The sequence below is a fragment of the Delphinus delphis genome, chromosome 19 (assembly GCF_949987515.2).
Source record: "Delphinus delphis chromosome 19, mDelDel1.2, whole genome shotgun sequence".
NCBI classification, from domain to species: domain Eukaryota; kingdom Metazoa; phylum Chordata; class Mammalia; order Artiodactyla; family Delphinidae; genus Delphinus; species Delphinus delphis.
Window position 1 is genome coordinate 961,440 of NC_082701.1, and position 23,350 is coordinate 984,789.

Sequence of the window (23,350 nt, forward strand, 5' to 3'; positions counted from 1 at the left end):
CCCTCCTTTGCGGTCGCCCCTGTCGTTCAGTCTCTGCTGTTTTCACGGCCCGCCCCCTCCTCCCCCGCAGCCCGCTAAGTGGCTCGGCAGGTTTCCCAACGTGGCTGGCCAAGAACTGAGTCCTTTTCTCAGCAGGACGTGCTCTCTCCTCCTCTGGATGCCGCAGGGCGTGGAACCTGGGAGCGGTCCCGCCGCTGCGCATGTCCTTGCCGGGTGACCGAGCAGCCACTGTGTTCGCCCCACTGGCCGTTCTCCAAGCTGCCCTCCCCGTCCCCCAGGACCAACTGTTCAGCCTCTGCTCTCATAATTTGTCCCCTTGGCAACTGGATGATTGCTTATAAAACAGTTCCAAGGGCAGGGCAGCCCGTCAACCAAATGAAGACTCTTCTCCATTCCGACTGCTGACAAAGGTGCCGGTGCTCGAGAAACGGCACTGAAATGAGGGCCCTGGACGTGGCTGAATACGGCAGGGTGGGAAGACAGGAGCGGGGGAGGTTTGGCAGGAAAGGTCTGAAGGTGGCCTGGAAGATGGCCTCGTAGGGACAGCTCCCTGCGGGGCTCAGGAAGCAGGTGGCTGGAGGAGGGTCTTTGCAAAGGGTGATGATTGCAGCCGGGTCGTCTGAGACTTTCTTGTTCTCTGCTGATCCCGGGAAACTCTCTGCCGGGTGACTCGTGCTCCTGGGCCTCAGGGAGACGCCAATCCTATGTGAACATCAGTGTGGACACACGTGGGCTAAGGTGTTAGATAGGCCAGGTGGCATAGGCCCAGGTCCTTAGAGACTGTCCAAACGTCCCCTCCATAAGAAGAAGACCGACGACAGTGGTTGTAAGCCCAGCGAGCTGGTCAGCGCTCCAAGGGCAGGGGGGCGGCTCAGCTGACTGGGCAGCAGCAGGGTGGGTGAGGGAGCCCGTAACAAAGGGCCAGAACCCCGAGGCTGGAAGGGGTGGTGGGGAGAAAGGGGCCAGGAACGGAGAGCGTGTCCGTGGACTTCAGACAGAGGTCAGGACCAGGTTCCTGAGAAGGCAGAGAGCAGCATTTCGTATAGTGATTTCCCAGCTTTGAAGGTGATGGAACAAACTTTGAAAGGTAGGAGTGAGGGGGGTTTTCTAAGCAGGCAGCATCTGGGAAGGAAGCACAGAGGAGCCAGCCGGGGTGGGGGGGGTGTGCTGATGGCCACCCCCCCCCGACCCACTCCCCCTGCAGCCGTGAGTGACCGTGTCCTACAGCCCCGGGTCTGCTCCCATCCCGGCCTGATGGTCAGGCCCCTCCCTCAGGCAGTGATTAAAGCTCGAGAAAGGGACCACTTTTGGTGGGGTGATCTGACTGCAGATATCAAAAGCATTGAAATTGTTAGCAGCCTCTGACCTCGTGATCCCTCTTCTCTGACCCCAGTGATCAGTATTCATCACAGCCTTATTTATGATGGACGTGAATAGGAAACTCCCTCAACACCTACTGTTCAGGAATCCATCGGGGGGCGCATGCTACGTATCCAAAGAACAGAGTGTTATAGGGCCCTTAAAAGTCAAGTTTTTAATTTAAGGATACAGAAAATGCTCACAGTATCTAAATGTTATTTACTCTATATATACGTGTATTTATTAGATAGCTAAGTCAAAATCAGGACACAAGAATATTTATGTAATATGATCCACTTTGTGAAAAAATAAAATTACACGTGTGTACAAGTGAACAATAAAAAGGTCTACAAGGAAATATACCGAAGTGTGCACAGCTGTTAGCCCCTGGGGAAAGATGACGGGTGATAATTACATTCTCCATTCTTTTCTATATTGTTTAAAATTTTCTTACTATGAATATATGTATATGAATACTATACTCAGAAAAAATAACCATTATTATTTTAAATGAAGGTAAAATAGACGTAAGATGTACCATTTTAACCATTTTTAAATGTATCGTTCATTGGCATTCAGTACATTTACGTTGCTGGGCAACCATCACCTTCCAAAAAAATAACACTTTTAACTTGCAGTTTTCGGTACAGATTGCAGGAGAGGGCTGGAAGCTAGAATTTCCAAATTTCCACATGAACACATCTCTCGGCAATTTCCCGAAATTGACTCAAGCATAAACTCGGGTCTGCTCCACGGAAACATTGAAACTGACTGTATCATCAGGATTGTTCTGGTTGCCAGTGACAGAAAATCAGGAAAGGGAATTCATTGACTTATGTAGCCGGCATCTGGGCTTAGAGAGGACGGTGCGGACAGGTCCTCGGGGGAAAACCTGGGAACAGATCCCGGAAGAAGGCACGGGTGCTTTTCACCGAACCAGCAGGTGCGAACCACCGAACCACACAGAGGTTAGGGAAACATCCTCCCATCATGCACCAGCCGGCCCCTGCCGAGGCTGGTATCGCTGTGACACTGACGTTTCTCAATTGATAAGCTTTTTCATGGAGATGAAATTCACGTGACATAAAATAAACCATTTTTAAAGTGAAGGGTTCAGTGCACGTAGGGAGTACATTCACATTGTCGTAAAAGCGTCACCTCTATCTAGTTCCCAAACACTGTCACTACCCGACAAGGACACCCTGGACCCACTAAGCAGTTAGTTCTCACTCCCCGACCCCCAACCCCTGGCTGCCACCAACTGCTTTCTGTTTCTATAGAGTTACCTGTCTGGCTAGTTCATACAAATGGAATCTTCCCATATAGAGCCCTTTGTGTCCGGTTTCGTACACTTAGTGTAATGTTCTCAGGCCTCGTCCACACTGTAGCACGTGTCAATACTTCATTCCTTTTTGTGGGAACATTCTATTGTATCACAATTTGTTTATCCATTTACCCGCTGATGGATATGCGAGTTGTTCCACCTTTTGGCTACTGGGAATAGTGTGACTATGAACATGCGTGTACATGTATTTGTTTGGACACCTGTTTTCAATTCTGTCGGGTACACACCTAGGAGTTGAATTGCTATATCATAGAATAATTCTCTGTGTAACTTTGTGAGGAACTGACAGAATTTTCCACAGCGGCTAAACTGTTTTACATTCCCATCAGCAATGGACAAACGTTCCAATTTCTCCACATCCTTGCTAACACTTGTTACTTTCCTTTTAAAAAATTATTATTAATTATTATTGTACCATAGCCCTCCTAGTGGGTGAGAAGCGTGACACTGATTTCCAGGATAAGGGGTCTGAGGATGTGGGTAGCAAAGGTGAGAATCAGAGTCTGGAACGGGCAGAGCTGGTCCCAGAACCCCTAGCAATGATGCTTGTCCAGAGGCTCTGGCTGTCCTTTCAGAGTAAGCGAAGGTCTGTAGGATTCACCTGGGCTTGGCTCTAGGAAGTGGGACTCCTTCTGGGCATGACAAATTGGTCTCTCAAAAAAAAAAAAAAAAAAAATGGACCTGCTTCAGGTTATCTGGAAGCCTCTAGCTTCTGGAAACCGTGATGGAGAATGACATATCCCTCAGCCATCACATGTAAAGATCATAGATTCTACTCATGCATGGGGAGAGAAAACAAGCTCCTTCCGTCAGTCATTACCATCTACTGGCAAATGTCTAAAATTTCCCGGCAGATCTGCTGTCCACTTGTGGGAGAAACTAGGTCAGGCTGTGTTTCCTGCCCCTTTTCAGGACAGTGATAACGATGGATGGCCCGCTGGGGTGAAAGGTCAGGGCTGCTCGACCGACCGGCTCGGGGGGCCCCGGCCGCTCCAGCAAGCCACACCTCCGCTCCAGCAAGCCACACCTCCGACACCCGTAACTCCGTGATCCCCAGCGGAGCGCACTCACGTGCCCTGGAGCGAGATGGGTCTGAGATTCAGTTCCACGTGTCGGCCATGAACTGACTTGGGCAAATTGCTTGATCCCTCTAAGCTCTGGTTTCATCATTTGAAAACCGCACAGATTGCCCAGAACACCCACCTTGGGGGTTTGTGGGGAGAATAAAGGAGACAATGTATTCCAAGGGTTCAGCACGGGGTCTGGCTAAAAGGAGCAAGTTTTATTATTATTTATGACACATTCAGTTATAGATTCCTACGGTGGAGGGGGTCCTTCTAGACTGTTCATCTTCTAAAGCGCCAGGCGCGTCCCTGAGAGCACAGGAGAGGACGGCAGGGAACGAGAGGGCGCCGAGTTCTCTGGGCACCATGGGCGCACCTGGTACCGGGCAAGCGGGATGGGCCAGGAGCCCTCGCGGGCCCACTAGGTGGGCGCCGACGGCCGGTGCCCAGGCAGGCTCTGCAGTCATGGGGACAATGCCGGCGCCTGCGGGTCATAGCAGAGCTTCCTGGACGACACCGGGCGGAAAGGTGCCCATTTCCCCCTCCTCCCTGGGGTGTCCTCCATGTGTCCCCCCGTGCCCACCCCCGTTCGAGGCCCCTGCCTTTCGGCCCCGAGATGACAAGCCTTGTTAACTGTCTAGAAAGCTTTAACCCCTAAGCAAACCGACTGTGGTCCTTCTCCCAAACAGTGAGAGGATGGGGCCAGATCCATGGTTCTCAGCCGGGGTGGCTTTGACCCCGACCCCGCGGACATTTGTCCATGTCTGGAGACGTTTTCGGTGGTCACGACTGGGGAGGGGGGTGCTAGTGGGAGGAGGCCAGGGGTGCGGCTAAACGTCCTGTGGCACGCAGGACACTCACCACCGCAGAGAATAATGAACCGCAAACGTCATGGTGAGACACTCGTCAGGCGGAGAAATCCTGAAATGAGTGAAATATCGGATTCAAGGGCACCTCCCAAAGGGCGGGGCGGGCGGCAGCTCTCCGCAGAGGTGCGCAGGTTGCTGGGCGACCCTCCAGCCCGGTCTGCTCCGGGGGTCCCGGTTTCTGTCCCAGCAGAACGGACAGGCCTCTGTTTGACTTCATGCGTCACCTGGTTGGGACGATCGGTTATACTGTCTTCCCATCGTTAGGGGCAAGCAACAGCCACCTGAGTGGAGGCAAAAGCCCCCGGACGAGGGCATGAGGGGACGGTTCTGCCCCTTCTGAGTCACGGCCGAGCCTGGGGGGGGGGGGGGAGGCGGAGCTTCACCGAGGCCCCGAAATCACTCAGGGCCTGTGGGACCAAAAGATCCTCCTACCTCCTCAAATGATTACTCTGTGTGTTTTCAGCCTAATAAGATTTCCCAGCAGCTCCTCTCCGGCCTTTCATCTTTCCTCCAAAGTCAGTTTATTGTTTTTTGCGCTGCTTTGCTTTGCTATAAATCCTTCCGGCTGCAGCAGTGGGTTTTGCTACTGAGCCCTGGGTAAGGACTTCTGCGGCAAGTCCGGGCAGCAAGATGCTCTCTCAGACCTGAAAAACTCTCTTTGATGTTGAGCTCTTCTCTCCCGACAGCCCCTCCCGGCCCCCGCGGGCCTTGGAAGGTCGTCTGAGGCAGCTCGCAGAAGGGGCCCCAGCCAGGACTCAGTGTGTCCTGGGCTCTCGCCTAAACCGGCCAGTGGCAAGGAGGCTGGAGTTCCGAGATTGGCTTTCACCACGAACACCCATCCCCTGGGGCACTAGAGGACCCATGTTTACCCCAAGTCAGCCCCAGATGGTGTTCTGTTAGCCGAGAGGAGCCCGGCGTGGCGATCAGGTAGGCCACGGACATCCAGTTTCCCCAGGGAACTGCGCAGTAGCTGGACCAGGTAAAGCACCTGCCCGGCCCGGCCCCCCTCAGAGGGGGACTTCCTTTGCTCCTCTCTTTGACGACGGGGTGGGGAGCTTTGTGTCAGTTGGCTTCCCTCCTCGGCCATGGATGGCTGGGCCACAGGTGGGAGCCTGACCCCCAGCAGCAATCCACGGGCTTGCTGGTGACCAACAACACGGCCTGACCTGAAAGGGCCCCAGGCCAGTGTGGCTGGTTGGAATTTTGAGAAAACAGACAAGTAGAGGGGACGGAGCACATCCAGAAAGTTACATCCTGGCGCTTCTGTTTGTATGTCTCTCTCGAGATGACAAAATTACAGCGGTGGGCAAAGACCTGTGGTTGCATGGGCGGCGGCCGGGAAGAGGTGAGTATAACGTAGCAAAAGGGAGTTTCTTTCTGGAAGGAACAGCTCCTGATCTTGAACGTGGTGGTGGTTATGTGACTACACACGCGGTAGGGTTTCATGGTATCACACGCGCACGCACACACGCGCACGCGCACAGCATGTAAAACCTGGTGGGATCCGAATAAGGTCTGTCCTCAGTTAACAGTATTTCACTCGCTCGATGTCCTGATTTTGACGATACGCTGCGGTTATGTAAGACATCATCATGAGGGGTATGTGGGCCCTCTGTATTATTTTCGCAGTCTTTTGAGCCTTAAATGATTTCAAAATAAAAGGGTTTAGAAAGAAAAAGAGACGCTGAGATGCCGATGTGAGAGACAGAAAGAATTCACCTCCCGGAACTGCCAGAGACCCCAAGGTTTCCAGGCCCTGCTGGGCACAGCTGTGCTGACTGCAAACCTAGGCGCCTGAGCAGAGCGAGCTCCTGGCACATAGTCTCCACGTGCAGTTTTCATTATTTCCTTAGGAGACAAATCCCCACAGCAGAACTGCTGTGCGCAAGCGCGTTTTTAAGACTCTTGTCACCTGGTGCCAAACCGCCCTCCAGAAGAACTGTACCGATTTATATGCCGCCCGCGGCGTACGACAGGGCTGGCTTCCCCAAGTCTTGCCAAAATTGGGTCTTAATCTTTAAAGAAGGCTTAATCTTTGCCAATGTGATAGATAGAACTTGGTGTCTCATGGTTTGCTTGTTTTCCTCCAGGAATTCTAAATTCTCGAACCAGGTCGGACCACATAATCGGCTACTTACCTAGAGATTTGGGTTTGTTTATTTATTTATTTATCGGTCACCTTCATGAAGTCGCATTTCAAGGTTAAGCCCCGAACTTGATAAAGGTCACTAAAGAAAGGCCATGTGAAATTTGCTCCTGCATTTATTTTTTTAAAGCTCCCCCAATATCGTAGAGGACGTCATTTCTTCCATGGCGCACTCTCTCTTCCATGTGATAAAATCACACCCGAGAATTTCCTCTGGGATTCAGTGCTAGGAGAGGCTTTCATTCCTAGAGGAATATATGTGCTTCCTCTTTTCCAATGGTTCCCAATTTTTTTGGCTGCTAGGAAATACAAAGCCAAGTATGAGGGTCAAACAGCAATTTTGTTAACTCTTGTGGGAAATATATTTATGTTTTTATTGTCTTTGGTCCTGACCTTCTGTTTTTATTTATTGTTCACTTGGAGTGTTTTAAGCCACTTCAGATCCCGTGGACAGAGGCAAAAGCCTAAAGCTCTCTGGACCGTGAGCTCTGGTAATCACTGCCACCTGGGTACATAGCCCAGCCCCGGCGCCTCATATAGTGCTCACGGAAATATTTGTTGGACGAATTAAGGAAGGAACTTGACAACGAACCAACAACAGCATTGACGTTGATTGAATAGAAATGCAAGTTACTAGTTGATCCAAGAGCAAGAAAATGTTACCAGGGAAAGTAGAGCTTCAAGAAGCAAAACAGAAGGAAAAAAGTACTGAGAGTCTCAGAAATGTTCATTCATTCTATTTCTGGGAGCCCAACTGAGGAAATGATCCAAAATGTATTCAAAATTTTAGGAACAAAGATGTTCATCGCTGAGTTGTTCAAAATAATTAAAAAACTGGAAACAACCTAAAGTCTAGTAATAGGGGAATTAGTTAGAAAACTAAGGTAGTAGCCATTTAAAGTATTCAGTACAAAGAGTTCTAATGACTTGAAGAAAACAAATGCATGCAGTATTACATGACAAAGCAGGATACAGAACTGTATACCCATGTTTCCCACAAGGTAAGACGATGCACGCAGACGGAAGGAAATAAACTGCGCTGTGATCAGTGGTTATCTCTAGGTGGTGTGATGAGGGGTGAATTTTATTATTTTATCTTGACTTTTCTATATTTTCCAAATTTTCAATAACAAGCATGTATTTTACAATAAAAGGCTTGATTAAAAAGAGGGGATAAAAAAGACACAAAGCAATAGCAAGACTTACTGAAATGCATTTTGGGACAAGAGTCTCATTCCATCAACGTGCAACCGAAGTGGTTTCTTGCTTCTCTTCCTGACAGCGGTCACTGCCCTGGAAGGCTCACCTACCTATGATGTGGTGTTTTAAATATGTCCCCAAATCCAAAGTGGCCCTTAGTCCTCTCCCCTTGAGTATGGGCTAGACTGAGTGACTTGCTGCTAAGAAATAGCAAATGGTGGAAGTGATGATGTGTATCGTCCAGGATTGATGGTCAAAGGCATTGCTTCTTTCTTGCTGAGTCTTGGATCATCTGTTTTGGGGGAAGCCAGCTGCCCTGTTGTCAGATGTTTGAGCAGCGCTATGGAGACCCAAGGGGTGAGAAGCTGAGGCCTCGTGTCAATGGTCACGAGAGTGAGCCTTCTTGGAAGCCGACACTCCAGCCCCAGCAAAGCCTTCAGATAACGGCAGCCCTGAGTGACACTTGACCACAACCTCATGAGAGACCCTGAGCCAGTCCACCCAGCTAGGTCACTACCAAATTCCTGACCCACTGAAACTGTGAGATAATAAATGTTTGTTGTTTTAAGTTGCTAAGTTTTGGAGTAATTTGTTATGCAGCAGTAGATAACTAATACACATGGTAACTATTAGATCTACATGCAGGTACGTAGGGTGTATGAGTATGTATGAAACTTTGAAATGATTCAATTGTGTATTCGAATTTGTGGTTTCCTTTACTTCTTACTGCATTTTGACAATATGTATCAAAAGCCCTGAAAAGGCTCATAGCCACTGACCAAAGATTCCAACTTTTTGCGGACTTCCCTGGTGGTCCAGTGGGTAAGACTCCATGCTCCCAATGCAGGGGGCCTGGGTTCGATCCCTGGTCGGGGAACTAGATCCCACATGCTGTAACAAAGAGCCTGCATGCTGCAACGAAGGTCCCACATACCACAACTAAGACCCCAGGCAGCCAAAATAAAGAAATAAATATTAAAAGAAATTCCAACTTTTTGAAATTTATCCTAAGGATGTGGAATCTTCCCACAAGAATATAATTCCAAGAGCAGGGATTTTGTTGGTTTATTGCTGTATCCCCAAGATCCAGAAGAGTACCTGGTCCATAATAGGGGCTCAATAAATATTTTTTGAATGAAAGAAAGAATGAATGAAATACTGGTTAAGTGTGTAAAGATATAAAGATTAGAATATTCAACACAGTGTTGTTTATGATAGAAAAAGTTGAGAACCTCCTGAACGTTAGGACATGAGGCTGAAAGTAAGTGAGGGGTTAGGAGGCATTATAATGCATACGTACAAAATGGAATACTATACAGCTCTTAAAAACAACACAATTATGTGGAAAGATCTAAATTTTGCAGTGGAATCTTTCTTAGTTGATGTCCCCTGAATGACTGAATGGATTAACAGACTTTTTTTTTTTTCCCTCTACAAAACACTAAATAATGCCCGTGACATGCTGAACATCTTTTCTCTGTGGAATTGTGTTCTCACCGTGACTTAGCACAAATCAGCCAACTTATTCCCCAAACATTTGATGCCGCTATATTGTTTTTTAGTTAAATAATTTAAGCAAATGCCTCAGAAACTGAAGATATACGAGTGCAAAGAACAGAATTGTTTCAATGAAGACACAATAGCATGTTTAAGAAGGGTAATAAAGATGAGTTTTTAAAAACGGCTCTAGAGCTAGTTGTGGGCAAGGCTACTACAAAATACTAGAAAATATTGCAAACATCAAGAAGGACTTTGCATTCAGTTGCTTTGTGAATATTTTGCTTTTCTTCAAATAACCTCAAATTGGCAATTTTCAGTCAAGCATTATGGGTATAGTTTATGCAAGAAGGAGGCACGGAGAGAGAAGACCTCATCCTTTCTGAATGTTGTGTGTTTACATGCTCTAAGTTACATAAAATGTTTAAGGAACTTGCATGTCAACGTTTGCCATCCCCATTTTAGACGCCCAGCTTAGGGTCCCGGTAAGTTTGATATGAGAACTTCACTGTCCCCGTTATGAAAATGTAACAAAATAATTAATAATAATTAAGTGAAATGAGCAAATTATCAAGATTTTTTTTGTTTTTTAAATTTTATTTATTTGTTTGTTAATTTATTTATTTTTGGCCACGTTGGGTCTTCCTTGCTGCGCACAGGCTTTCTCTAGTTGCAGCGAGCGGGGGCTACTCTTTGTTGCGGTGCGCGGGCTTCTCATTGCAGTGGCTTCTCTTGTTGCAAAGCACAGGCTCTAGGCGTGCGGGCTCAGTAGTTGTGGCTCGTGGGCTCTAGAGCACAGGCTCAGCAGTTGTGGCGCACAGGCTTCACTGCTCCACGGCATGTGGGATCTTCCTGGACCAGGGCTCGAACCCGCGTCCCCTGCATTGGCAGGTGGATTCTTAACCACTGTGCCACCAGGGAAGCCCCTATCAAGCACTTTAAGTATGACAGTGGTTATCTTGGGATGGGGAGGTTTTCCTTCTCCTATCTGTATTAGCTACAAGAATCAGGTGTTATTTTGGTAAATTTTCCAGAAAGTACAAACACCCGCAGAGTATTCTGCCCCACCCCCACCCCAAGTCCAACCTTTCCTCCCTGGGCTGCCCTTTGCCAAAGAAATCAGCTCTTCCCTGTTGACAAGGTCTCTGGCCACTAGCTGGTGCTGACCCGCCCGGCCAGCCTTGACTCTCCCTCCCACACGCCCTGCGGGTCACCTGCACTCACTACTTCCATTTGTTTCTGACCTCTGGGAGGTCTCAACACCAGGGTTGTCCTGTGGGGGGAGGGTGACCCCAGAGCCAGCCCCCCCGCCTGCCAGCTTGCTCCTTCCTCTGGGGCTTCTCCAGGTGACAGCCAGCCAGGTGGGGCGGCTGCAAAGGGACCTGCTGGGTTTTGAGAACCGCAGTGCTATTTTTCTCTCTCTACCCACACCCAGACAGCTCAAAAAAAAAAAAAAAAAAAAAAAATCAGATGAAGGTGGGAGAGAGGCTTCCAGAAACAGTTACAGAAGGGCCTCTGGTCTCATAGGCATCAGAGTCAGATGAGAAAAGAAAACTTCCCTTGGTGATGGGGTGGGCTTTGCAGGAAGCCGTAAGGGGAGAAGGCCCCCGGGAAGGTCCCGCACACCCCAGCCAGGCTGCCTCTTTGGTGCCCTAAGTGTTCAAGGTCAGAAAGGACAGAGAAGCCTCGCTGTGATGCTTAGGAGTTATAGAACTGGAAACCAGTTAATTAACCTGGGCCTCAGTTTCCCCATCTGTAAGGTGTGAACAACGGCTTCTATTCTGCAGGTGTGCCATGGGGATTAAACGAGATGATTACGTGGGAATTACGCAGCGAGCACTGGATACGAGTCAGTCCTTCCCCTCCCACCTGTTTACTGATTTCCGTGTGGTTTTGACCCCTCCCACCCATCCTTTCCTCCATCAGACCACAGCCTCCCACCCCCTCCTCCAGGAAGGCCCCCAGCATGGCTCACATCTCTGCTCTTCCATTTGGCTAGGTCTGCTGGGCGTTGCTCACCGGGAATTGTTCTTTAATCTCTCTGGACTTTGCTTTCCTCTTCTGTAAGATGGGCACAGTAGATAGGACCTACCTCAAGGAGTCATTGTGGGCTTTAAAAAATGCACTTAAGGTAACCAGAAGAGTGCCTGGCATGCTTTTGGGACTCACTCAGTGTGTGCGTGTGTGCGTGTGTGCGTGTGTGTACTTTTATTTTTTGCCTTTTCCCTCCGTCTGTTGAGTCCACCACTAGCTCTTCCTGTTCTTTAGAACCAAATTGTATTTACCCCTCTCCTGCCTAGAATAGGCCTCTCTGCAATGTATTTATTGAATTGGCTTTTTAAAAAAAGCATCTCAGGGAGACATCCTGTTCTGCTTTCTTAGAGCCAAAGCACTGCTTGCACATCCCCGCAGGCTCCGCTCTGCTCCCCGCCCAGGAGGTGGGCTGTCGCCTTTGCCCGTGTGTGTTAGCGTTTCAGCTGAGCCAGGATTTCACCCCAGAGCACACAACAGGCTGGAGAAGAGAAAGCTCAGGGCCGTCAACAACCGCCCAAATGTAACCGCAGCAGCAGTGCCTCTAGGTGCTGGCTGGTGGCGCAGACTGATAGCTTGGGTTTCCTCGGCTCGCGAAGAGCGCTGAGAGCTGGTCCTGAATTGATTCTCGCATGCACGTCTTGTCTCCTTAATCAGCCTGCGAACACCTCGAGCGCACGGGCCATGACACGGTTATGCTTTGGGTCACAACTTGCCAGGCTCAGAGCAGTCTTGGCTTCCATTCACTCATTTATTCATGCAACAAACATTTTTTGGAGCCCTACTATGTGTGAAGTACTGTTCTAGGTGCTGGGATCCCGCAGCGAACGGGATGGACCAGATCGGTTTTCTTGTAGAGCTTATATGCTGATGGGAAAGGGCACACACACACACACACACACACACACACACACACACACACACAGGAGTGAATAATCAAGCCAGCACTTTTCTGAGCTTACCTCCTACCCATTGAATTCACGTGCCACGAGCCAGATTGTATGAGGCTGGTGGGTAGTGTGAAATTTGCGTTTATTCTAAGGATCATGGGAAGCCACTGGAGGGCTTTAAGCAGGTAAAGGACCTGCTCAGACAAGGTCACGCTGGCTGATGCACAGAGGGCCATGGGGCGGGGGTCAAGGGCAGCCTCAGGAGCCAGGCGGGGAGACCGGTGGACACGGGTGGAAGTGGACGGCCTGGGGGCCTGTTTCAGCGCAAGGTTCTCGGCAGCAGCACTGCTGCCGTTTGGGGCTAGATCATCCTCTGCTGTGAGGGCTGCCCTGTGTGTTGTAGAACGTTTAGTACCATCCCTGGCCTTTGGCTTTTACCTACTAGACGCCAGTATCCCCTCTCTCCAGCTGTGACAACCAAAAATGTCTCAACACATGGCCAAACGTCTGCCCAGGGGCAAAATTGCCCCCAGTAGCGAACCACGGCTTTAGGGTAGACCCAGCAGGTCTTGCTGGTGGACTGGATGTAAGTGGGCAGAGCTGGACACAGGACAATCAGAGAAGCCCCTGCCACCGCAAGGCGACTGCCCACCATCTCAGGGCAGGGACAGAGGGGCAGAGGGATGGGGAGCCTCTGAAGCCACAGCGACACAGGCTCGGGTCCCCCGGGGGGTTACGCTTTCACTCTGTCTCTTTCAACAGCCGTTTGCTGCTCATCGCTGGCGTGGGCCCCTCCCTCCCTCCTCCCGCGCAGAGCGGGACGGGGGGCTGCTGAGCCCAGGGTGCCTCAAGGCTCCTCAGTGCCCCTCAGTCTCCCTCCCTCGCGGCTCAGCCGCCCCTCCTCGCGAGGACCCAAGTCCTGTTTACAGAACATCCAGGCACACGCCCCCATCAGCCCTGCTCCTGGAGGCCGAGGTTGGCTCATTGATGACCTTCCCACCGGGGACCCCCCGATCAGCTGGCACGCGGCCCCGTTTCTCAAAAAGGGCTGAAGGAGAGAAGAAGCCGTGCTCTTGCTGCAGCCCTGGCCCGGCGTGGTCTTGGGGGCCTTGCGCCGGGGCTCCCACCGGGTCGTGAAAGCTGGCGTCCATTGCGGGAGACGCTCCGCACAGACCCTCGGCCCGATGGAGCCGCACCGTCATAAGCAGCGCCTTTTGCACGCGAGGAAACTGAGGCCCCGGGAGACACAAACAACTCGGCCCCGATCGAGCAGCTACCACCGGGGGGAGGCCAGCAGGATGGCTACAGAGCTTTGCTCTCAGCCGCCCCTGGGCTGCCTCTCCTGGGGTGGGAGACGCAGGGTGAAGCAGGGGAGAAGCTCACGGGCGTGGATGCACCAGAGGAGGTGGCCACGGGCGCCAGGCCCACGCGAGGATGGGATGGGGCACGAGGGGGACGGGGGAAGGAGCCATGAGGGGGAGGGGGAGGAGCCACGGGGAAGGGGAGGAGCCACGGGGGGGACGAGAGGCGCCATGAGGGGGAAGGGGAGGAGCCACGGGGGGGGACGAGAGGAGCCATGAGGGGGACGGGGAGGAGCCACGGGGGACAGGGAGGAGCCACGGGGGACAGGGAGGAGCAACGGGGTCCACATCAAGCTGAGCGACCCTCTGAGTTGGCTCAGCCGTGAGCTGCCAACCCAGCCAGAGCCCCACCTGGGTCGTAGGTACCAGGCGTGTGTGTCTGGGGGGCCGGGGACAGGCTTCCCGGGCAGCCGGGAGCCGCGATCTCGAGCTTAATGATACATCAGTCCTGACCTCCTGGTGTTCAGGCCACCCCCTAGGCCTCCGTGGCGCCAGGAGGACCTGCCCACCTGATCTTGCTGGGCCTTGGGGTTGCCCCGCGGGGTGAATCGCGGTGGGCTGAGCCAGGCCCTCCCTGTGGCAGCTGCTCCGAGGACGCTGCCCTGCTCTGTGCCGGATGCACGCGCTCCATCCCGCATTGCAGCCAAAGGGAAAGAGAGCGCGCGGCGGGCCTGACGCACGGAAAATAAAACAGCACCTGGTGGGCGCGAGGGCAGAGGCTGAAGAGCCATTTTAAGCCGCCCTCCACATGGCCTCTTTGCCAGGCAGCGGAGCAGCAGCCATGAGCCGCGTGTGCCTGTGCGAGCAACCAGCCCCGAGTGAAGCCTGGGCCAGCCCAGAAGCCAGCGACCACTCGCCGCTCCCAGGGCCCTAGACGTGCTCCTTGCTGTTCCTCATCTAAACCGGCAGCGGGAAGATCCTGACCTTTCGGGAGATGCAGGGGGAATACAGCAGCTTGCGGACGGGATGTTAGCCCCGTGGACACTGGCACTTGGGTCATCTAGTGAGCAGACTGGGGCAGGACCTTGAGGAAGGGACCACAGGGCAGAGCCGGTCGGGAGAGGCCGGGATCGGATGACCCCGAGAGCGAGAGTGGGGAGCAGCCCCCCAGAAGGAGGTGAGCGCGCGAGCCAAGACCGCCGCGGCTTCCAGAAGTAGTGATTTGCTTGTTTCGTTTTGTTTTCTTGGTCTTTAATTCTTTTTGAGGCTAATCTCCTCGGGAGTGTTGAGTTTTAAGACACTGGGTGTTTTGGAAGGCTACCTGTTTCACATGTGAAAATTTCCCCCCGTTTTTCACCCGTGAGTAAGTACAGGGTGAAGGCTGCTGACGCTGAACGCGGGGAGTCCTGAAGCTGAGCGCACAGTGCAGCCGACAGGATGCGTGGGAAACGTCTGTTTCTGGAGAAAAATTCCCAAGATTTGAATTCCTTCTGGAGCCCTTCTTCCAGGGTGGGTCTCTGTCTTGGGACGACATCCTCACCAGCTGCTGTGTGTCCTGTGCAGTTTCGGGGTGCAGGGACCTGGCAGGCGGGGGCCACGCCAACCTTCCCGTCTGCGCTGTTCCCCAGCTGGCACGAGCCCTGGCCTCCGTAAAGGAAAGACTAAATGACCTGCCACTATTTTTATCCCCGTAACTGTTTGGGTTTCAATTCAAAGCAGGAAGTATTTTAGGAAATAAAGACAGTGACCCTAAATGCAGAGGCACACACGACACAGGTGAAAAGACAGCAGCGTCCACAGGGTGCACCCAGACTGAAATGCTACACTCGCCAGGCGAACACGAGGAAAACTCATTGTGATGCCACAGAGGGATGCAAATGAGACCGGGGACACGAAGGAATGGTCATTATCTTTATTCATACACACTTGCTTCCAAACTACAGTTAATGTTTCTAACAAAGCTGTCATGCAAACAAAGCTTAGAGGTCATGGAACTAGAGCAACGCAGGAATTGTACATCCGTTTCACCTGCGATAAACCCAGGGGGACCTGACAGCTGAACGGCCTCTACGTTCTGCCAGCAGGTGCTTGACAGAAGGGAACGCTGCAACCTCCGTCTCTTCCTCTCCCTCCTCCACACACATCTGGGGTCTGATATAGGCTCCTTTTCAAGGATGCTTTAAACACGGCTTGTCCTTCAGCCCACCCTTCCCCCAAATTCATGCAGCAAGGCAGTGATTCCAAATGTTTCTGACCATCTACAAAAGACATTCGAAAGGACCCTAAGAGAAGAGACATGAGGCGAATTTTTACACTCAAAAGGAAAACAGCCTTCACGGATGATTCTGAATGGTCCACTAACCCCCTCAAGAAAAGAATCACAGTTTTCCAGGAAGAGTATCACCAAGAATCTACCAACAATCACAGGAATAAGTACTCCTAAAGTGAAGCAGAGGGGCAAAGACAGAGCTGTTTGATCAGAAAATGCAAAGCCACCTTTTGTCTTCTTTTAGAAAAAAAGGTTCTTATAAAGTAGCCTTGACAAGTAGGGTCCCGTCTACTCACTAGAGATGATGCCAATGGACACATCTGCCGCTTCTTTCTTGGGGATGTCGGGGTAGTTCTGAGTCGCCCAGGGACCAAGTTCTCGCAGGGCATCACTGAACTTTCACCATATATGCGAGACCTGGGGACCCGTGGGGGCAGGAGACAGAGCTGAGGAGGCGCCCCCCATCCCCATGCCAAAAGGTGGTCGCAGAGCCTCACAGGGCAAGGAAATGGGAAAGCTGTCCCAGAGCTGCATCTGGAAAGGGGACAATGAAGCCATCTCTCCCGCGGTCCCTAAGTTTCTAGACTTTAGACAGTTGTCCCCAGTGTCTCATTAAAAACACGGAGGGCGTCATTCTGCTAACGTGTTCCACCTGGACTTCCAGTCATTGTGATGAGGACTCCATACCCCACTGGATGGGAAAATCCCGCAGTGGGACTGCAGGACAGGGGCGCTCTAGCTGACCCCAGCTGAGTCCTCCTACAGGCTCCGTGTGATTGGAATCTTATGAAACTGTCAGTAGTTTTATTTTAAAAACTCATTTCTAAGGAAGAATTGAGTTAATAAAGTTCTCTATAAAAAAGTACAAATAGCCCAGTATATTCAGATGTTCTGTTGGAATTAACAGATTAATTTCTTCCATAAGGTTTCAAAAAAGTCTTTGGAACGTGTGGGCCTTAGTGTGGGTCATTTTAAGGCTGTTTGATGACTGAGTTGGACCTACACCGTTATTAACGGACAGCCGATCACACACATCAGCGGCGCTGAGGTCCTGGTCATTCCGCCCTTCACCCTCCTGACGAGCCCCTGACATTATCGGATTAACAGAATTGTGGCCAACACCATTTCTACGCGGCTGCCTTCACCCACGTGTGACGCAGGTAACCTTTCTAACAACAGAAATATACAGCATTCCCTAGATGTGCTGCGCCAGCCCACACGGGAAATGACAGAAACGTTGACAGTCAGTATATTTCATAAAATGTAACCCAAGTAACTCAAGGAAAAGGTTTTAAAAACATTTCCCAACGCTCCCTGTCAAATTAGGGTGTGGTCACGAACAGCGAGGACGCCTTCCGCTTCCTGTGACCGTCAGGCCTTCCCTGTCCCCGCGACGCTGAGAGCCTTCGTCTCCGGGTCGCTGCCCCGCGTCAGGTTCACGATCGATCGTGACTCTTCAGTGCTGCCCCTGCTGGGCTTAGAGAAGCAGGAAATGGTACAAGAGACAGACGACTTCACAAGACCGAGGTGAGAAAATGACTGTCAGATGGTGTTTCCTTTCTGAGGCTGTTACAGACACAAGACCCTCACTTTGTCCTCCCTTCAGCGCTGAGCAAACAAACGCCGGCAACACACTCAAATCCCTCCTGCTACGTGGACTCGGGGAGGTGGGGGGGGACCTGCAGTGTTAGTTGCTTTTGCTCTGTCCCCGCTCCCCTCTCCCCGGACCCCCAGCTACAGGAAGTCACAGGGGAAAAGTGGGTGCGAACCCACCTGCTGGATGCTTCAGCCCCGCCCAGAGAACCGGGAGCCTCTTCGAGGGGGCAGGGAGGACGCTGCTGGCGCTTGGGAGATGCTGGCGGAGGAGGGCCAGCAGCCGCACCGGAAACCACCCGCGGCTCAGCCTCGGGGACCGCAGCGCCCCTCCCTCCCCGCCAGCCCTTCCGCACCCAAACCCACTCCTCCCTAAACTCCCTGCCGACCACGGCTAAGGACCGTGGCTCAGAGGGGCTCGACAATCGTTCGCTGAATCGCGTTAATCAGGGTCCTCACGCTCTCCTAGCTGACCGTCTCAGACCAAGTTTCCGGAGATCTCTTAACCCTCTGGCTTTCTCCCAAAATCCTGATAGAAGAAGCCTAACCATCTCCGAAGACACGACAAGGCAGAGGCTCTGCGTGAACGTGAACAAAACAGCAGTAGACGTGACGGAGAGCCGTCGCTCGGTTCCCGGGGTCTCCTACCGACCTCCTGAATCATTCCAGCCTCGAGCGAACCTCCCATTCACCTCTGCGGGCTGCGCACCCCATATTCTTCCTTCAACCCAAACCCCTCGTGGGTCTGCAGGCGATGCCCAGAGGAGGGCCGCCAGCGCACTGGCCGCAGCCTCGGAGCGGCCGCCTCCCAGGGGAAGGTCACGGGACCGATCTGCACGGCCTTTCGCGTCACAGCGTCTGGCGGGGGACCCAGCTCGAGCTGGATTCCCCTGCGGGCCTGAACCTCCATGGGCCCCAGCGACACAGGGGCTGACCCTTCTCGGGCCCTTCAGGGCCTCCTTGTTATCCCAGCCCCTTGGAAGCGGCGGCCCCTTCCCTGTGGCTTTACTTTACGTGGCCTCCACAAAGGGGGATAAAGCCACAGACCTTTATCAATCCATTCTGCTGACGGTTACCAACGTGACGTGTGCTTTCAGCAGAACTGTCCTGGGTTGCTCAGAGTTTTTAAAAGCATCAGCTTCTATCTACATCCGGGACATGGCGACGCACCAACACGCCCCATCACGGTAGCACGTCGCTGGCACTGGAGCTTCTACTGTTTCCCCCCCAAGTTTGTCCTCAAGCCTGCAGTCCCTCACGCAGAGTACAGGGCCCCCCAGACACGGTATTTCCTTTAAAACTTGCCACACACTCAGAAAGGATAAAAACCAGCTGGGATGTTTCCTAGAGAAAGATGAATAATTTGGAAACGTGTCGGCTGTGTGAAGGACAGCGTGACCTGCCCGGGGCTCAGCGTGAGCAGGCAGCGAGAGGCTGGGAACACGTGGTTCAACCCCGCGGGCTCCTTGCTGGGACATCCCTCCCCGCTGGGGCGTAGCTGGGGATCTGCCGTCCTGCTGCTGCTCCGTTCCGGGGCAGGGTGACCGGCCCTTCTGCTTCTTAGGCTCTTTCTATACTTGGGTCCCTTTTCTATCAGACCAAACGAGGTGCACCTGGGGAAGATGCGGCCCCCGGACGTGCACGGACCCATGGGGCCACAGCGCCGCAGCCGGGGCCCCTCTGGAGCCCTTGAGTCTACGGTCCATAAGAGGTGGCGGAAGAATTTGCTCTTTTCTGGTCTAACCTGTTCCCTACCCCGTCTCTTCCTCCAGTCAAGGCTTCCCAGGATGGCCGAGGCCTCTCACCCCTAAGACCCCTCAGCGGTCGTGTGGCAGCTGGAATTCAGGCAAACAGCCAGAGAGTCAAAGTGAGAAGCCGCTTCGCTGGGACACGCTTCTGGGGAACGGGGCACAGAGCAGCCCCTGTAAGGACTGACAACCACGTCCCTCGGAAACGTTCTTTCCGCTCTTTCTGACCGGCTCCCCTGAGGACCCCGCACTGCGATGCTGCGTCCCACGGAAGTGCTCCTCACAAGACAGGGAAGGCCGCTTCTAGCAACACCTGGGAGAGCATCTGCAGCCCCCCCAGGGCGTCTGCTGACGGTTCCGGGGCCTGGCTGTGCTCACCACGTCTGCACGTGCGGTAGCGGACGGCGGAGCGTGCCGAGGACGGTGAGATGGACGGCACGCTTCCGGGGCATCTGCACACCCACGTCAGGAAGGGCATCCTCCCGTCCCTCCTACCCCGAGTCTCCAGCAGCAACAAGGCTGAAGGGAAGAACTGACCGAGCAAAGTGCAGCCCGTGGGCCGTGACGACACCACACCTGCACGAACGTTCTGGGGGCACGGGAGCTGAACATCTCCTGCTACCACAGGAGGAAGCGTGACGAAGGCGACAGGGCTCAGAGGCTAAGAGGAGTCTCACCTCGACAGTAACCCCACACCCTCGACGAAACTTTCATTTGCAGGTAGAATCGAATATTTTTATGTATATGTGTATGTAAGCCTAATTGATCATGCAAAGTAGCCATTCACCTTCGAAATCAGATCTACTGCAATAAAAAGTCAGTACGCCCGACACAGTGCCAATGCAGGGTACGCACGGAGTCGGCGTGGGGAAGAGGAAGCACAGCGGCACAAAAAGAAGCTAACACTTAATCAGAAAAGCAGACTAGAAACCGGAGCCGTCACAGTCGTAGCACGGTTGTGTCTTATAAAATTATTATAATACTCTGTGTACTTGATACGATTATATCAATAACATAGATTCACTTGTTATTAAGGTTTATTCTAAACATGCAAAATTCATTGCATGATGCCTTTGCAAAACATTTTGAAATCCTTCTAGCAATAAAACCTCTTTGAGCTGATGCGCATCCAGGTTCCCTGTTCTACAGCTTCAGGTGTGTCACTCAACATGAACCGGAAATGGGGACCAAAACCGTACTGTTCATCCCAAGAGGATGTCGAGGGCTGGAGACGGGAGGGGAATCAATTCTAGGGGCTGAAGTTACAGTCAACACTTGGATTAACTTACTGTACATCGTACTCTCGTAAACACCGCAGCCTATTAAATAAATAAGTACAAAAGGGGTGGGAGGTGTGCGCTCCGGCTTCTTAGGAAGTAGGCAGCGAAGTGTCGGTGTGAGGGGGGTTGGCTAACACTTGTGAGTAGTGGCATGATCGCGGGTGGCACCCTGGATCCAGAAGAATCTCCCAGAGATTAAAATGAACATCACACGCGCACTGACCTACCCTTGATCTGAAATGACTTCACATGCTCGCTTAGCGGAGTCCTTAGAAGATTTGGCCTCTTAAAAAGAAATGCAAGTATCAAGACAGTTATCAGCCAGTAGGGTACGAGATGACAGATGCCCCCAACACTCATCTGAGGTCTTCTTCCTCTGTTTCTAAACTGGTAACTGCTGGACCGTAACTGTGAGTGGGTTACGACTGTCAACCTCTGGGAACAGTGAGCTTGCAGATGGGACCAGATTCCTCCCGGCCTCTTGGGCCCTAGGGACCGTTTCCATCGAGGCAGAGAACACCAGCAGTGGGTCCTCTGAAGCCCCAATCCCACCTCCCCCGGGTCCCACCTTGCTCACTCTCTGGGCTCCCCGTTCTTTTACTCCAAAGATGTCTTGGGCGGAGATGTTTCCGGCTCCCTGGACTGGGGCGGGTTCCTTTGAACATGTCTGGTTGGGGGATCCGGATGGTGAAAATCAACAGAGGGTCTGGAAAACATGTCAAATTGTACCAAAAAAAAGGGGGGGGGTAGAGTCTGTTTGCCTTCCAGGAAGGGTTAACCTACCGCCAGATGCGACCTCTACACAATTAAACTGGATGCTGTGCATGACGCCATCTGCCGCTAAGATGATGCTCTTGGTTGCGAGAGACCCTGAACAGCTGATCACGTTTGGACTAATAACCCTACAGTTCTCAGGCCTCCCCTGGAAACAAGGCGGTGGCCTTCAAACTTTAGAGCTGAGGATCATTTCCCACGGCTGGGGGCAGGGGGCAGGGGCTGGGGAGGCGCCTGTTCTCGGTGCTGAGTTTCATACTGTGCTCTGTAGGATGGGGTGCACGAACTGGGGGTTGACATATGAGAACCCTTCAAAATCAGACTGGTCGATGTTAGCGATGACCAGCTGATCGGGTGGCGTTAAGACAGGCTGCCCTCGCGTGAAGAACTTGTCGAAGTTTTCTGCTCCTTTGCCGCACTGTGGAGAGAAAAGAAAAAGAAGGAGCGGTCAGTAGGTTATTAGAGCCCAGGCAGCAGCTCTCTGGGCCTCTGCGGGGAGGAGCGTGGCCAGGGCATCAGGGCTGGCTGGGCAGGACGAGTTCTGGAGGATTTGCAGGCCAACGGGATTCGAAAGCGAGGCAGAGCGAACAGAGAGAGCCACTCAGCTGTAAACCACCCAGCAGCCTCGGGACGGACACCCCAGGCGGGAGGGCCGGGTTGCCGGGAAGGCGCCAGTGAGGCCACGGCCTCTTTTATTTCTCGTCCCGTCACGGAGCCACGAGCACGAGGCCGCACGCGCGGGGCCGGCAGGCACGCGTCCACGCTGAACGGCTGGGATGTGGGTGGAAATGAGGGCAGTGGCCCCTGAACTGAGAGGTTGGGATACTGTCCCACGTCTGGTTCTTTGCAAGCCTGTCTGTGATACAGTAAAAGCTGTGTTATTCTTGTCTTCCAACTGGGAGGTTCTAGAATCTCAGCCCCGAAATTAATCTTCAACCAGGAAGGCGTCAGCGTAGTGGCAAGGCTGGGCCGTTCCTGCCTGGGCTCGGCGGTCTAGGTACGTCTGTCAACCGGCGGACAGGTCGCCGTGGCAGGCATCGCTGGTGGCTTCGGTCTGGATCAGGTTTGTGCCTTCTCGAGGCGAGAAGGCAGTCTCCGTCCTGGACACTCACTCCTCTCCACCTGGGTCCACCAGGGCACTTTGTGAAGACGGGCTGCGGGCAGCGCTGCCCTGGAGGAGGGGTGGGGGCCGGTCTGGAATCCCAGCCGTGTAAGCAGCGCTGCTTTGGGAGGCTGGCCCCGCACAAGAGGAAGGGGTGTCCTGTCGCTTTCCCAGCCACCGGAAGGCTGTGGCATGCTGGCGTCCCAGGATCCCAGGTGATGCTGAGACAGTTCTGGGAGGTGTTCTGGAGACAGTGACCCATCCCCTGCCCCATCCCCGGCCGGTACTACGGGGCAGCGTGAGTTGACTGAGCTGGCCTAAGGCGTCCTGCACCTTTAACAGAGCGCGGCGCTAGGCAGGCTGCGAGGCGGGGTCCACCCCTTCTCTTCATCTGTAAAGTGGGGAGAACAGCTGGGGCCCCCTCCTGGGCTGCCACGAAGGTTGAGCGTACAGTGTTTCACACAGAGCCCAGCACGTGCGGGAGCGCACGACACCTGCTGCTGCTGCTTCTGTGATGACAGCTGCGTCTCGGGTTGCACTTTCTCACCTCCTCCGTCACAGCTCCTCCCCACCGTCTAGATTCTCCTCGAGAATCTAGCTTCGTTATACTTTCCCCGCCCTCCTATCAAATAACATGTCTTGGTGGAAAGCACGCCATAAATTCAAGGTTAAGGTCTTCCTAACTGAGGCCTTTCCTTTCTGGGGTGGTTTTTATTGATTTTATTTTATTTTATTTTATTTATTTATTTATTTTTGGCTGTGTTGGGTCTTCGTTGCTGTGTGCAGGCTTTCTCTAGTTGCAGCGAGCGGGGATTAATCTTTGTTGCGGCGCGCAGGCCTCTCATTGCAGTGGCTTCTCTCATTGTGGAGCACGGGATCTAG

General features: G+C 52.7%; 1 protein-coding gene across 1 annotated transcript in view; it reads right to left on the minus strand.

The window, feature by feature from the left end:
- Window positions 1-15,600: 15,600 nt before the first annotated feature.
- PRKCA (protein kinase C alpha) overlaps window positions 15,601-23,350 on the minus strand; it is a 364,678-nt gene continuing 356,928 nt past the window's right edge. Inside the window, exon 17 of the mRNA XM_059996552.1 lies at window positions 15,601-21,784. Within this exon, the coding sequence (XP_059852535.1) occupies window positions 21,620-21,784 (165 nt within the window). The 3' untranslated portion in view covers window positions 15,601-21,619. The remainder of the gene's footprint in view (window positions 21,785-23,350) is intronic.